The sequence below is a fragment of the Carassius gibelio genome, chromosome B11 (assembly GCF_023724105.1).
Source record: "Carassius gibelio isolate Cgi1373 ecotype wild population from Czech Republic chromosome B11, carGib1.2-hapl.c, whole genome shotgun sequence".
Taxonomy (NCBI): Eukaryota; Metazoa; Chordata; class Actinopteri; order Cypriniformes; family Cyprinidae; genus Carassius; species Carassius gibelio.
The window spans coordinates 24,308,416-24,324,091 of NC_068406.1; the positions used below are offsets into that span (position 1 = coordinate 24,308,416).

Sequence of the window (15,676 nt, forward strand, 5' to 3'; positions counted from 1 at the left end):
CTCAAACAAACTAACGAAGCTCCTCCTTCTATTACATGCAGAGGACTGCATCTCCTCCAGTTAGACAACGGACAAAACCATTTGATACGCATCCGGTTCCCAACACCTGCTCTTCACTCTTCAGTGAGTTATTTTAACTCTGTGTTCAGCCCACACACTGACTAACACAGACGCATCCGCCAAAACACAAGTGTGATGCTTTAACGTTTGAAAATAAAATACATAACTAAAACAGCCATAAATATTAGTGTAATAATTTTATAGTTGCACGACATATAATGCAAGTCATATAATTGTTATTATATTATTTTGTAATAATAAAAATTACATTATTTTTATTGCCATATTCATATAAGCACAACATTCTCAACCAAAAACAAGCAAAACAAACCTGGACTATTATTATTATTATAATTATTATTTTTTAATCACATTTAGATTTTCAAAAAAGTTTCCAGCTGCATGTTCTGTAATTGAACAGATGCAATGGCATAGTTTTACTTCAACCATTTAATTTACTTTATTATATAATACAGTTTTACAATTTTTTTCTAAAATTATTATTATTTATTTTATTTTTTTACAACGAAATACCGAAATATTTATATTTCATATTTTGCATTCACAAATTATTTTCTATTTTATTTATTAATAATAATAATAATTTGTATTATTATTATTATTAAACAATAATATCAATAATGATTGTTATTACTATTCTCATATACAAGCACACTTATGAATCACATTTTAAAATCACAATCACAACTTTTATCACTGAAAAAATAAATAAAATAAATGCATATATATTTGATGCCATCTGATTTAATGTGAGAAACATTATACGCCAAACAACAGACAGGAAGTACGAAAACTGAGAATATAAACACCGATCACATAATGGTTCAGAACCACTAATAAAAGCACTGGAGCCAAGTACAGTAATTGACCAGACAGTAAACCACACTCTTATTCCTATTAAAAGTATAACTAATTGAGTTTTGAGGACACAGATTGTATGTGCATCTGGTTGTGGACGTGTCATGAGTGAAATCTAGCAGCAGATGTTCAGAGAAAATACCAGAAAAACAGCTGCTAAACTCAGATGCTGAATTAAGATTCATTTACAGTTTTAAATATGGTTTAAGCCTCAGAAAGTCCCTGCAAAAACTCCCTGATGACAGATCCATGTGTACAGTAGGAAAAACGCTCATGAATCACCTTTAAAACGTCTCAGAAAATCAATGAGTTGAAATAAAGCTGCAACAGAATAATGAATATTAAGATGAAAAACGTACAAATCTTACAAGAAACAACTGAAACTTATACATTTAGGAAATAATTTAAAGAGCTGAAATTACAAAGACTGAAATTAAATAAATGAAAAAAATAAATAATTTAAAAATAAAAATGCATTTTTATTAATTGAAATAAAGCTGCAATAAATAAAACAAATATTAGATGAAAAATTTGAAGTTACTGAAATTTAGAGCCGAAATAAATTTAATTTGAGGAAAAAAAATTACTAAAACTGAAATAAAATACAAATAAATTGAAATAGAAATATAAAAAAACTAATAAAAAAATGATAAAAGGCGCATATTTAAACTTAAAATTAAAATTAAAAACTGAAATTATAAAACTCAAAATAGTAATAATAATGCATTGTTAATAATATGTTAAAGTATTATATCAAATGACATATGAATAATTCCTTATTAACATTGCAGAAAGTATATTTACCTCACAGAATGATAAAAACATCGTAGTCAAACTGATCATGAACTGAAATAAAGCCAAAGGTAAATCAGAGTAAAATTATGAGCAGAAAATGAGACTAATATCAAGCGACTCCTCAAACCAAACATTATTGTATGGCAAAAACACTGAGAATGACAACCAGCAGAATAAAACAAACTAAAGATTGAGCATGAGAAGCGACAAGAAATCAGTGGCAATGAAGTCTGTGAGGTCACTGAAATACACACAATGGACTGACTCTTCCTGAAACGATAAAACATGCCTTTATCATCTAAAGCAGCAATCATTTCTAGTCAAACAAAGTGTGATATCTCAAAGATCTGCGAACGATGATATGCAACTCCTTGCACGCTTAAGGCCTAAAAAAACTAAAATATGCATCAGCCAAACTAAATCAAGAATGAATATTTTTACTCAGAAAACAGAAATAACGGTCACTAAACTTCACAATCTCTCCTCGGCTTCTATTTAAAGTGATAGTTCACTCAAAAATGAACATTTGCTGAAAATGTCCTCACACATTCAAGATCAGGTTTGGAGAAATGTTGCATTGCATCAGTGTCTCATAAACGGATGCTCTGAAGTGAATGGGTGCCGTCAGAAAGAGAGTCTGATAAAAACATCACAATAATCCACAGCAGTCCATCAGTTAACATTTTAGCAGCTATTTGGACTCTCGTTCTGACGGCACCCATTCACTGCAGAGCATCCGTTTATGAGACACTGATGCAATGCTGCATTTCTCCAAACCTGATGAAGAAACAAACCCGGACGGTGAGTGCACTAAAGCAATTCATGTTTCTTACAAACTCTCTCACCTTGAAATTGCTTGCGTTGACCCATGAGCTCGCCAGACTGTCCACCATCCGGTCCAGCAGGCTCTGATCATGCTCCAGGTCATGTGACTTCTGTCTGTCCAGGATGTAGTCTATGATTTCGGGCCCGACTTGAAACCGCCGTCCGACCTCTTTCTGCGTGACCTGCGCCACGATGTACTCCATGTTGGGCTCCATGACTTTGCCGAGAAGAAGCACGGCTCAGGACAACACATAAACACACAAATACCGACCAGACGACCGAGTTTAGATCTCGTTAATCTAAAGACAGGGTCCTGAAGCGATGCAAAAGGCCGCTGGAAGTATGAATGTGGGATAGTGGACGGCACCGGTGATACATGTGTCGACTGAACAATATTATAATCGCCAGATCAAACACTGCTGGAGTAAATCGTTCTGTGGACGAATCCTGTCAAACGGCCAATACATCACTTTATGTCCTGCAATGCAAATTCAAATATTACAGATCAGGTATTATTAAAAGACACTTCCAAAAACTGAATGATCAATTCAACCTTAGTATAAAACTACAGCATTGTAAATAATTTCTAATCAGTTGAAGCTGTTATGTAAATCTGAGTGGTCTCCCATCATGTTATTAGACTATAAAAGCCATAAACGCTTTATGAATCAAAAAATTAAAAGCATGCACACATGCAAAATTTATATATTTTTAGATTTTACATTAGACTCTAGATCTAAAGTCTCAATAATAACATTTTAAATATATATTGCAAGGTTGCTAGAACATCTAAGTTATTGATCATCCATCCCTATAATGGTCTCAATGTTTCATTTACATGTAAACACACATTATCACTTTGAATTTCAAGCACTGTGGCAGTATCATAGCTCAGATAATGCTAACAATCATGGCACTTTCAAAATATAATATTAAAATACCACAATATTTAAGGTCCTTTAAAGAATACCATAATAAACAATGTATCATCTTGGTACTTTTGTTGTAGCACCAACAAAAGATGACGTCATCATCGTCCCGTGTCACGTGAGAACGCTCGTGCAGCCTCTTCTTGAGGACTTTAGCGGTCGTTAAATCTTAATGAAGCAGCTGCAGTGATTGCGAATCTAACTTTAGCCGTGTTTAATGTCACGAGCAGTTGTGTAGCAGCTGTGTGGCTAACGGAGCTCACTGTAAACACGGCAGGCTGCTTGACACTCACGGGCCTTTCAGGGGAAACCCGACGAATATTACGCGGTAAAAAAAAAAAAAAAAAAAAAAAACTCGCTACAATGTAGCGTCGCGATATCGTTGCTTGGTAACGGCGAAGAATGTTGGTTGTTATTAGCAACAGCGCGCGAACCCGCACGAGGCCCGACAGCCTCTGTTTACAAACACGCGCGCGACCGCATACCCCAAAACCCGTGTTTTAAAATATAAAAGCTTCGTGTGGATTTATTTAGCTACACCCAAAATAGTCAATATCGTTTCGATATCTAAACATTGTTAAAGAGATTTTTAAAAAGCGAAGCACAACCGCTTAATATTAATATTTGTTAAAGAAAATAAGTCCACAGAATACAGCCTTATTTTGTATTTTTTATATTATTTACTTGTTTGTGTTTTAAAAAAGTGTGGAATATGCGAGTGAAACGTTAAAATTTTGTTTTAATAAGAATTTGGCTATTTTTTACTATTTATTTGTCCATGCATGCATGACATATCATTTTAGCAATTCAGTACCATGGTATAAGCATCATTCTGCCATATTACTAAAACCATACTTTCTGTATTTTAAACAGTATAGCATATTTAACTCTCTCCAAATATATTTTCTCATCTTGTTGCTTGTGCATTATTCCACAGTTGTGTCAACTACTCCTGTAAACTACCATCTAAAATCACAATCTGGATTGATTGACTGCATCTAACTAGCGTTTCATATCGGTTTGCAAAAAAAATAAATAATAATAATAAGACAATGAATCGAATCCATGCAAAGGAACAAATGATAATCGATATGGACTGTGAAAATGATGCAGCTACTCTCAGAGTGTAATTTATCCTTTGCATGCATGACTGTAACAATGTATCCTGTTAAGCACAAACTATTTCATTAGCAGGGCATACAAAAGCCCAGCCCCAGTAAGCGGAGTCAGAACGCAACGCGTGATAATCTGGGGAAAGCTCGTTAGATAACGGACGTACCTGGCATGTCGCTCGAAAGCCGCTACTTGGGAACCGTTTCCCTTGGGTTGATCCTCAGTTATTTTTTGGGAAGGAAACAGCAGAGATCTCCGCCCCTTGTGCGGCTTCAAACATGACGATGGCACTGCGCGTGCGCCAGATCATGCGCGGTCGCGCGCCCTCTGCCGTCTGTTCAGTGTAACTAAGTCATTATTGAGCAGATCGCGCGCCATCTACTGTCTGTTCAACTCAGTTTTAACCCCTCATAGACACATCCTGCTCATATAGTAAATTGTTAAATTTTCACTTAAAAATAAAAGACAAAAATAAATAGCATACGTTAAAAAACAGTTCTGGCAAGGTTCTCTCAAGGTAATGAATAAACATTCTTACAGTAACGTTACGAAAATGCAAATTATGCAAATTATCTTATTCTCAAAACGTTGGTACAAAACCTTTTTTAGATGACCCTTTGTCTTGTTTTTTTTTTTTTTTAAATGTTTAATTCCCAGGCAACATATGTTAGATAAAAAAAAGTTGAAGTCATTTTGGATGAAATTGTCTGCTAAATGCATGAATATAAATGTTACCAAGCCACTTCTTTAACATTTCCATAATATTTGCAAAATGATGCAAGGCAATATTCTTTTAACGCTAGTAAAAAAAAAACATGTTTTTAAATCGTTTTAAAACTGCACGTCTAGAATATTAATAGAACACAATTTAATGGTGATGGATATGGAGGGTAAAATTACTCAAAATTTAATTTTAAATAAATGTTCAAATATACAAATACTCCTAAATCGTTAAATATGTAATCAAATATTTAGATACATAAATAAATAAATTCATAATTGAATAAGTAAATATGTATTCATTTATATACATTTTTATATTTATGCATTCATTTATTAAACAAATCTATTTTATATTTATCAATTTATTCATTATTTATTCGTGTATTTAAATAAATAAATAAATAATATTTGTTTAAATTTAAACATGGAATTAGCCTTTGTATTTAACGATTTTTATATATATATATATATATTTCAACACCTTAATTTAATGATTTAATTTTGAGCAATTTGGCCTTCCATAATATGGTAAAGTCAGCACAAAAATTGTTACCTGGGCATATTAAGTGGTTTAATTAAGAGTTAAGCTATGTTTTACGTCTTTAAGGTTTGTATGCATCATCATGTTTGGCACAGCACTGATCTAGTCCTGTTCACCATGTGTTCTCGAGCTGTTTCACTCCTTTGTTTCACTCCTGTGTGTCACTCCTCCCATCTAATCGCCTCCGACACACGAGATGAAACACGTTTCGACAACATGTCGTTTGACACCCAACGATCACGTATTAAACTAGTAGCCTATTAAAATACGCCTGATATTACATCTAAAACTAAAAATTCGAAATCGCTGTAGAAAGTGAGAAAACAGGACTCGAGATGACAAATGAAACACAGCCGTGTGATTTCCTGAAGTGACTTTACTCCTGCGGCGCGCGCTCAGGTGAGGGGTTTCCCGTCCGCCGTAAATAGGATTTAAAATACATTCTTAAATTAGTTAAAATACGTAAACATATAAAGTATTGACTTATTATGGTCAATAATAATATATAAAGAATTTTACTTATAAAAAAAATATTATTTTGATATATTTATTTATATATGTGCGTGTATTTATTTATCTATGTGTGTGTGTGTGTGTGTGTGTGTGAAGAGATCAGATGCAAAAGCCTCTAAAAGGTCCATCTGAAATTTTCTTCTAAAATTAGCATTTTTGTCAGGCTGCTTCTATGTTTATGTTCTCTTATTTCACTTTAATGGCAATGAAAATAACCTCTTAATTGTCTTTAAACAGAAATTACTGAGCTTACATATAGATAAAAAAAAATTAGGCTGATTTTAGAAGAGCTTTTGCATCTGAACTCTTCACATACAGTACATACATGTATATTAATAATATGTTAATTAATGACTTTTTTCACCAGTCATGTCAATGGCACCTGATCCCAAATTACTAGTTAAAAAATCCACACCCATAAATATCGCCCTATACATTCTTGGTGTGTCAGGAAACGTTAGAATCGGGTTATCGTGATTAAGCATATCTTTTGTCTTTATCAGATTTACTCTTCCTGCCAAATGTTTTAACTGCTTCTTTCTTTTCACTTGACTCGCTGATTTATATTTGCCCTCAAACCGAAGAACTATCACCTCATTACATTTCTCAGACAGAACCATATCTGTATATTGCATAAAGTTAAAGTGTTTTGTGTAACTGCTTGCATGGCATTATCTCTCAGTTGTGGTCTGCAGTTTTGCACAAGCTGCAGTATTTTGGCACACTGAGATAAAGAGTCATAATGAAGTGTCCTATTTAAGGACGCTGCATGGGTGGATGTTACACTAAGGCCTATTTTCCCCAGTAGAAAACAGCGCTGACCTCTTTCTTGCATCGTCTGGTCACTGACAGCTTCAGAAGTCTTCTTGGTTTCTATCAGCCGGTGAAGATGCAGTGCAAAGTCAAACACAGCATGTGCAAACACGCTCTCAGATGGAGCATTAAAATAATTGCACTGTGTGAGCAGCACTGTATGCTGTTATAGCTGTTGACATGCTATTTAACAAGCATATCACATACACTCTATTGACTTGAGGAGTTCAGAAGAAAGGAAATGTTTGCATGTTTCATTTTGGTTTATATTTACAACAAAAGTAGTGTGCGTGAGTGTCATGTTGCAAAAGGGCAAAACCTTTCAGTCTATTCCTCATCCTAAACTATCAGATGTCTTTGAATATAATACAGGAGTCATATGAACATGCTTTAATACTGATGTGTTTTTCGCTCCAAGTGAAAGTGGAGCACGTTTTGTTGGAAACAGTTGAATAAATGATGACGGAAATGTTATTGGTCTTTAAAGGAACACTTCTTTTCTTTTCTTTTTTACCAACTCCCCTAGAGATAAAGAGTTGAGTTTTGTCGTTTTCGAATCCATTCAGCCGATCTCCGGGTCTGGCGATAGCACTTTTAGCTTAGCTTAGCTTAGCTTAGCATAGATAATTGAATCTGATTGGACCGTTAGCATCTATATCGAAAATGACCAAAGAGTTTCTATATTTTTTAAACTTGACTTTTCTGTAGTTACATCTTGTACTAAGACCAACGGTATAAATGAAAAGTTGTGATTTGTGATATTACGCAGCGTCTGAAAATAGTCCCAGCTTTGTGCAGAATAATTGGGGACTATTTTCAGTAGCTGCGTAATATCACAAATCGCAACTTTTCATTTACCATTGGTCTTAATACACAATGTAACTACGGAAGAGTCAAGTTTGAAAAATATAGAAACTATTTGGTCATTTTCGAACGAGATGCTAACGGTCTAATCCGATTCAATGATCTATGCTAAGCTAAGCTAAGCTAAGTGCTACCGCCAGACCCAGAGATCGGCTGAATCGATTCAAAAACGGTAAAACTCAACTGTTTAACACTAGGTGAGTTGTAAAATTAGCCTTTTTTATTCCTTTAAATGTCAAACTACGAAGCACTGCAATAAAAAAAAAAAAAAAAAAGATTAGCATTTTCAATCCTTTGAGAAACTATGCACTTGCAAAAGCACCGACGCATAGTTTTTCCTCGCACCGGATATTATTTCAATTACAAAAGTTTTGCAAGCAGACGCAGAGTTTCTCAGGTGAACGTAAATTTTCCGTGAGAGAAACATAAAGCACAGAAACCACAATCATACATATTCCCAACGCAATTATTTTATGCAAGCAGTCGCAAAGTTTCACACAATGGGGAACGCAAAAGCTTTGAAGTCAGCAAAAGTGGGACATCAGTTAAACTGGGACAAAAAAAAAATGCATTGAAATATAATCACATTTTCTTCTCGTTTCTCAGACACCTGACCCACATGGCCCACGTTAGCGATCAGTACGCGTCTCTAAACTATCCCGAGGAGAATGACGAAACCAGGAGTGAAGAGTTCGAGTCAGACGTCACTCACAACCGTTCCACAGCCGTCCCACAACCTGTGCAGATCGTTCACCAGCATCACCCAGTGAGCTTCGCCCATCAGACGCCCTTCCCCAGCTGGGACGGTCCCATCAGGGCGGACTCTCCTCTCAGCCTGCCCTCCTGCCTCTACCACACGCTCTCAGACGAAGCCTCGTATTTCCCCAGCAGGCCTCGCTCTCTTCCAGACAGCTGTAGTCCGAGTCTGGAGAGTCTGGATTATCCCAGATCTCTGCGTTCCTTTCCTCCGTCTGCGAACATGTACCACCATCCCTCGCCCTCGTACCCCAACGCTTACCTGCGGCCGCCCTGCAGCGGTCAGTTCGGTCCACCGCCGCATCACCTCATCCCCGTCCATCACTGCAGCTCCTCAGGTGCATTACATGCAGAAGTTTGGGAATGGGATGATTTTTTTAAATGGAAATTCCCAGCTCACAAACATATGTTCCAAGAATGTTTTTCTAACGTTTACGTTATTTACGAAAACGTTAGTTTTGAAAGTTCTTCTAGACATCCATTTTTGTGTATGTGTGTGTGATATAAGTGTTAATGGGATAGTTGACCCAAAAATTTAAATTCTGTCTCTCATGTTGATCCAAACACAATATTCAAAACACGAATTAAGATATGTTTGATGAAATCCGGGAGCTCTCTGACTCGGAAACACAACTGAAATGTTCCCTGGTCCAGAAAACGTAGTGAGGAGATCGGTGAAATAGTGAAATAAAAACACTGGATTATTACAATTAATGGGAATATTAATGTTTAGGGATGTGAACTGATATCTACTGACACAGTACAGCAGAAGAGAAATAAATGATTGCGACCCATTTTTAATTTGTAAATAAATGCATATATTTCTGATCCCAAACTTTTGGACATTAATGTACGTCAGGAAAATTATAGTATAAAAGTTTAAAGGCAGCATCGAATAAACCTTTTTGTATAGGCTACATAGGGTTCTTGAGTTTCTATATTGTTAAAACCCTCCACATCAGGCCTAATGGAAAATATAGGCTCTTCTGATGAGAATTCGAAAATGTAAACATTTAAAGCATGCTTCTATAACATCAGGCTCTAAAATGTTTGATTCTAATTTAAAGCTGCAGTAGGGAACTTTTGTAAAAATATATTTTTTACATATTTGTTAAACCTGTCATTATGTCCTGACAGTAGAATATGAGACAGATAATCTGTGAAAAAAATCAAGCTCCTCTGGCTCCTCCCAGTGTCCTATTGCCATTTGCATAAAATAAGAAACAACCAATCAGAGCTGGGGTCCGTAACTTTGTTTGTGTTCAAAATGTAGAAAAATGTATATAATAAGAGAGTACACCATGAATCCATTTTCCAAACCGTGTTTTTAGCTTGTCCTGAATCACTAGGGTGCACCTATAATAAGTGTTTATATTCGGACTATTTTAGATTGCTTCGGGGGTACCGCGGCGGAGTAACCCAGTACCTTTGTGATTCTTCATAGACATAAACAGAGAGAAGTAGTTCCGGCTACGATGTTCTTCTGCAAGACGCAAGCAGTTCTGTTTATTAACTGCTAGAGCGTCAAAAGTTCCCTACCGCAGCTTTAAATAAATTACAAATAAATAATAAAATAATTCAACTTAATATGTATTCACCTCTGTGTCGTTCCAAAACATTTATTTTGTAACTTTTTAAACCAAAAGCGTTAGCTTCGCAAAAACAACACTAAATAAATCTTATTTGCATTTGTGCATGAGAAACTGTCATTGCATTCGGAACTTGCTTTTGGTCATGTGACAATCTGATGCAAAGCATCCGAACACAGTCATTTTGAATTCAAAACAAGCATTTATATACACAAGCAGCCTTGGATCTGGTCAGAAAAACATACTTATTTCCACAACCTCTCAGAATCACTGCTAGCATGAATCTGCATTTATGTTTTCATTCGCAGGCCTGATGCAGTACAGACAAATGGACACACGCTTCTCTGAAAAGTGAGTCCCGTAGCATCATATCAGATGAAACTCAGTTGTAGTCCAGAAACTGTAGGCATTTTGCTTTTTAAATCAGAATGAAACTGGAAAAGATAAAGCCATTCATGCTGAATAATGAAGGCTTGCGAACTTTAACAGTCTGTGATCTGCTCATGCATTGAACATACTTTCTGTACGTGTGTGTCTTCAGTGGAAATACGTCTGTGAACTCCAGACAGGCCAGTCAGGGTATCACAAACCTGCCGCAGGAACAGAGTGAGTACTACTTCCTGTCCACACGTCAACACGACCGAAGCGCAGCCAATAATGTGGATAGCAGGGTCAAAAACGAACTTTTCCATTAAGGTGAAATATTTGACCCCTGTTATAGATTTTTACATTCCTCGTGCAACTTTTATACTTTTGTTTTTTTTTTAAAGATGAAGTCGAATGGTGACGAAAGAGATTATTTTGTTTAGGTTTTACTTGAAAATTGTTCAGAGAATCAGCATTAGAGATAGGAATCATAATGCAAGTTATGCTAAACCTCTGTTATAATCAACTGAAGATGCAACGTTAATCTCTTAAAGGGATACTTCACCCTAAAATGATAATTTTGTCATTAATCACTTGTCGTCCCAAACTCATAAAAGATTAGTTCGTCTTCGGGACACAATTTAAGATATTCTGGATTTAAATGGGGAGGCTTGAAACTGTCCAATAGACTGCCATATGGAACAGTTTCAAGCCTCCCGGTTTTCATCCAGAATATCTTAAATTGTGTTCGGAAGACGAACTAATCTTTTATGAGTTTGGAACAACATGGAGGCAAGTGATTAATGACAAAATGTAAATTTTTCAGGGTGGAGTAACCCTTTCATTTCTGCATTTCGCTATTTACGATGAGAAAAACCGCTGACTAATATTCACATCTCTGATTGGCCCATAACATTCATAAGCTCAACAGAAACACGTGTGATTGGTTATAAAGCCCAACGCTATGTAAAAGTGAGTCTGATGCAATGTTGTGAATTGACACTTTTAATTCTTAAACATTTTTACATTTAATTTGAAGCGCAGCAGCCATGATAGATTAAAAAATAATACTAATAATAATCATTAAACCCATTACTTCAAATCCTGGTGTATAGCATTCACTATAAGGTCATTTCATGCAAAAGAGTAAAAATACAGTGCAAGGTTTCATCTTCGTTTTGAGATGGCTTAACCTAATCTTCCACGCGTGTTGTGTGTTTTTCTCCACACAGGGAAAGTTTTCGTCACCTACGAAGCCGACAGTGAAGAGCACTTGAAGGAGATCATTAAATTTGTGTCTTTGCTGAGGAACAACGGCTTTGACACGCATGTACAGATCATTACACAGTTTCCGGTTTAATCTAGCTGTCGTTTCGTGGGTTTGGATTCATTCTTGCGTCTTTGTGCACAGATTGATGTTTTCGAGCAGCAGCTGAACAGCATCAGTAAGATCGACTGCATGGAGCGATATCTCAATGAGGTAAACATGCAGAGACAGGAAGTGATGTCATCATCCTCCTCATCTAAACAGCTACAGTTACAGCGTCTCTCTCTCTCCTGCAGAAAGATTACCTGATCATCATCATCATCAGCCTGAGGTATTACGAGACCATATCAGGCCTGAATATCAGCGACGAGAGAACCTCGAACACTGTGTACATCCACAAACAGGTCTAAAAATAAAAATAACCCTCACTTAATAAAATACAAGCCCTGCTTTCATTTATTATTATTGATAATACTTTTGCGGATTCCAATAGAGTTTAGGAAATACTGAATGGATTAAATAATAATAATTAATAATACACAATACTACTGCAACTACTACTAATAATAAATGTATCATAATAATTTTTTATAATAATAATACTTTTTTCTATCCAGTAGTTTAGTGTGAGCATGCAATGCCACATTTTAATAGGCACAAAAATGCAATGCACATGCAGATATTGAATGCATTGAAAAAAATAACAATTATTTGTATTATTATAATTTTTATTGTTGTTGCTGTGTGTTTTTATGAATTTATAATATTAATAATAGTTATAATACTTTTGCTGATCACAATAGTTTGAATGCGTTAAAACAACACCAACAACAATACATCATTATTATTATTATTATTATTATTATTAATAGTAAAACTTTTGCTAATTTCAATAGAATTTAGCATTGGTGAGCGCCAAGCAATGGGATATAAAAATGCATTGCACACAAAAATATCAAATGCAATAAAAACATGAAAACAATTTATTATTAGTAGTACTTTTTCTAATTCCAATAGATTTTAATGTGAGCGTGCAATATATTTTAATAAGCATAAAAAGCACTGCACACACAAATACAGAATTTAACAAAATAATAACAGCAGTATTATAATTATTAATTCTTTCGCCAATTCCTATGGAGTTTACTGTAAGCATGCTATTAGATATTTTAATAAGAACAAAAATTAATTGCATGCACTAATAATGAATGCATTAAAATAATTGCAATTATTATTATAAGCAGTCGGAGTAGTAGTGTATTAATAATAATATTAAATATTATAATATTGACTATTTTAGTTAAGTTGCTCATACTTTTTAATTAACATCATTTCTTGGCTGAAATATTTCACTGAGGTCATTGCAATGCATTCTGGGATTGCATGGGCTGCCTAAGTCAAAACGAACATAATGATATAATTGCGAGGGTTTGGTGATGTTTATAGTTTGGAAACACATCATGTGTAGTTTTTGTTTGATTGCCTCCATCAGCTGCAGAGTGAATTCATTCAGAACGGATGCAGGAACTACAGGTTCATTCCTATTCTGTTCCCGGGAGCTAAAAAGGTTTGTAACTGCAGTTTTCCATCAAGCATTTCAGCCAATCAAAGCATGTTTGTGAGCCTGTTAAACTGGTGAATCTAGAACAATGTACTGGAATGTAGAATCATGGTTCGTGAAGCAAAATATCAATATCATTTCAGCTTCTGTGAGATCTGCAGTGTTTCTCACCGAAGCTTCTTCTCGTTCTCAGTGTTACGTTCCCACCTGGCTGCAAAACACACAAGTCTACAGCTGGCCGAGAGACCGGGACGATATTCTGCGCAGGTTAATGCGTGTGGAGAAATACAACCCTCCTCCCATCGGTCCTCTGCCGACCATCGTCTCCATTCCTCTTTAGAGCAGCGCTTCGAATCGCAGATGAGCCACGCTTTTAACTTATAAGTTAAAAAAAAAGTAATAGTTCACCCAAGACTGAAAAAACACGCAGATAATGTTCTCACCCTCAGACCATCTGAGATCAGGATGAGTTTGTGTCTGCATCAGGTTTGGAGAAATGTAGCATTGCATCCGTGTCTCATCATTGGAGTGAATGGGTGCCGTCAGAATGAGAGTCTGATAAAAACATCACAATAATCCACAGCAGTCCATCAGTTAACATCTGGAATTTTTAACTCAAATACATATAATCCATAATAACACTTCCTCCCAGTGTTGTAGTCGAGACCAGCTCATTCGAGTCCGAGTCCAGATCGAGTCCAGAGAGGGTCGAGTCCGAGACAAGACCGAGTTCAGAAAGGGTCGAGTCCGAGTCAAGACCGAGTTCAGAAAGGGTCGAGTCCGAGTCAAGACCGAGTTCAGAAAGGGTCGAGTCCGAGTCAAGACCGAGTTCAGAAAGGGTCGAGTCCGAGTCAAGACCGAGACCAGAGAGATTGGGTCTTTGACAAGACCTAAAGAAATCTTCAAGAGTATGTAAAATGTTTGGTGGAAACAATAAAGGGTAAAAGGGCCACATAGTATGTGGTGTAAAGGTAATTTTATTAGTATTATGAATTGTAACTTGTCAATATTAAGTGCTCATTTTCACATAACATTGTTGTACCACTATACACATCCATATAACCTTTCTAGTACAAGTAACATTACTGTACCACTATAACTGTAAATGTTAAACTGTAACAGCTTTTACATAACTTTTATCCTTGAAGCTTAACTAATGACTGCTAATATCCTTACAATGTCTTGGATTATGTGCACTTTAGATGTTGTGAAGATTACAGATGGGCATAATAACTTTTTTTTTAAAAAATAAGTGAGGAGACCACCCTGCTACCCAACCAAGCACGATGTGGTCTCATGATCAATCCACCCCAACTAAAAAACTCTCTCTACTGGTGCAGAGGAAGCGGGGACTGACAACAGTTACCATTTTATCACTTTCTGTAACAGCAACGGATAATCTAATGCTTATTTCCCTGGATGGTGAGTTTTAATGCAGGGTAAAATACACACTAGTCCAAGTTTTTTTTTTGTTACGGAGGGCATACACACAAGAGCCAACTGACTGTCCAGGAAAATTTCATGCAAAAGTGTGTATGTGCCAGGGGAAGAAAGCTGGATGAAATGCCATATAAGTTCAATGCATTCTGTCAGACATGTTTTTGGGGGGAGATGATTAGTGTTGAGACAGTCAGTCTGTGTCTGTATTCATTATATAAGTTTATAAAACGATATTTGTTTTTTTTCCGGGGCCAATTTTGTCCTGCTTTGTAAAAATAACACAGTTGAGAGAAATAATGTAGGAATGTGGCTTTCTGGAAAGCGGGATCACTACAGGCGGATGGCAGTAGGGTAACTTAAGGCCGGTGACACACTGGCTGCGTGGCGTCTCTGCTGCGTGCCAGAAGCGTGGTGGCTGCTTCGCGTTTTCTGTATCTTTACACACCAGAAGCGTGCCTGCATGCGGCGCTTGGCGCACTGCTGCTGCTGTAGGAAACATAGAGGGAGGGCGCCGAAAAACCAGGCTCTTGTCTTCATGACAACAATATCAATTTTTTTTTTTTTTTTTTTTTTTACATACCTACTGATAGGACACCGTCAACAGTATTGACGGCACAATAGAGTATGTTTGACAGGTGCAAT

The 15,676-nt window shown here is 36.1% G+C and overlaps 2 protein-coding genes across 3 annotated transcripts in view; one reads left to right on the plus strand and one right to left on the minus strand.

The window, feature by feature from the left end:
• LOC127968360 (CLIP-associating protein 1-B) overlaps positions 1-5,084 on the minus strand; it is a 63,096-nt gene extending 58,012 nt beyond the window's left edge. The window contains exons 1-2 of the mRNA XM_052569527.1: positions 4,768-5,084; positions 2,580-3,037 (exon numbers count right to left, since the gene is read on the minus strand). Of these exons, the coding sequence (XP_052425487.1) occupies positions 2,580-2,774 (195 nt within the window). The 5' untranslated portion in view covers positions 2,775-3,037; positions 4,768-5,084. The remainder of the gene's footprint in view (positions 1-2,579; positions 3,038-4,767) is intronic.
• On the plus strand, positions 3,601-14,213 carry LOC127968350 (uncharacterized). 2 transcript variants are annotated; one of them, XM_052569515.1, is made up of 9 exons: positions 3,601-3,816; positions 8,662-9,149; positions 10,709-10,751; positions 10,942-11,006; positions 11,999-12,096; positions 12,178-12,246; positions 12,330-12,437; positions 13,526-13,600; positions 13,788-14,213. In XM_052569515.1, the coding sequence occupies exons 2-9, from the start codon at positions 8,675-8,677 to the stop codon at positions 13,932-13,934; spliced, it is 1,080 nt and encodes a 359-aa protein (XP_052425475.1). In that variant the 5' UTR covers positions 3,601-3,816; positions 8,662-8,674; the 3' UTR covers positions 13,935-14,213. The 2 variants fall into 2 exon arrangements, with proteins under 2 accessions (XP_052425475.1, XP_052425474.1); XM_052569514.1 differs by lacking the exon at positions 3,601-3,816 and adding an exon at positions 6,034-6,264 and having other exon boundaries at positions 13,788-14,211.
• The last annotated feature ends 1,463 nt before the right edge of the window (positions 14,214-15,676 follow it).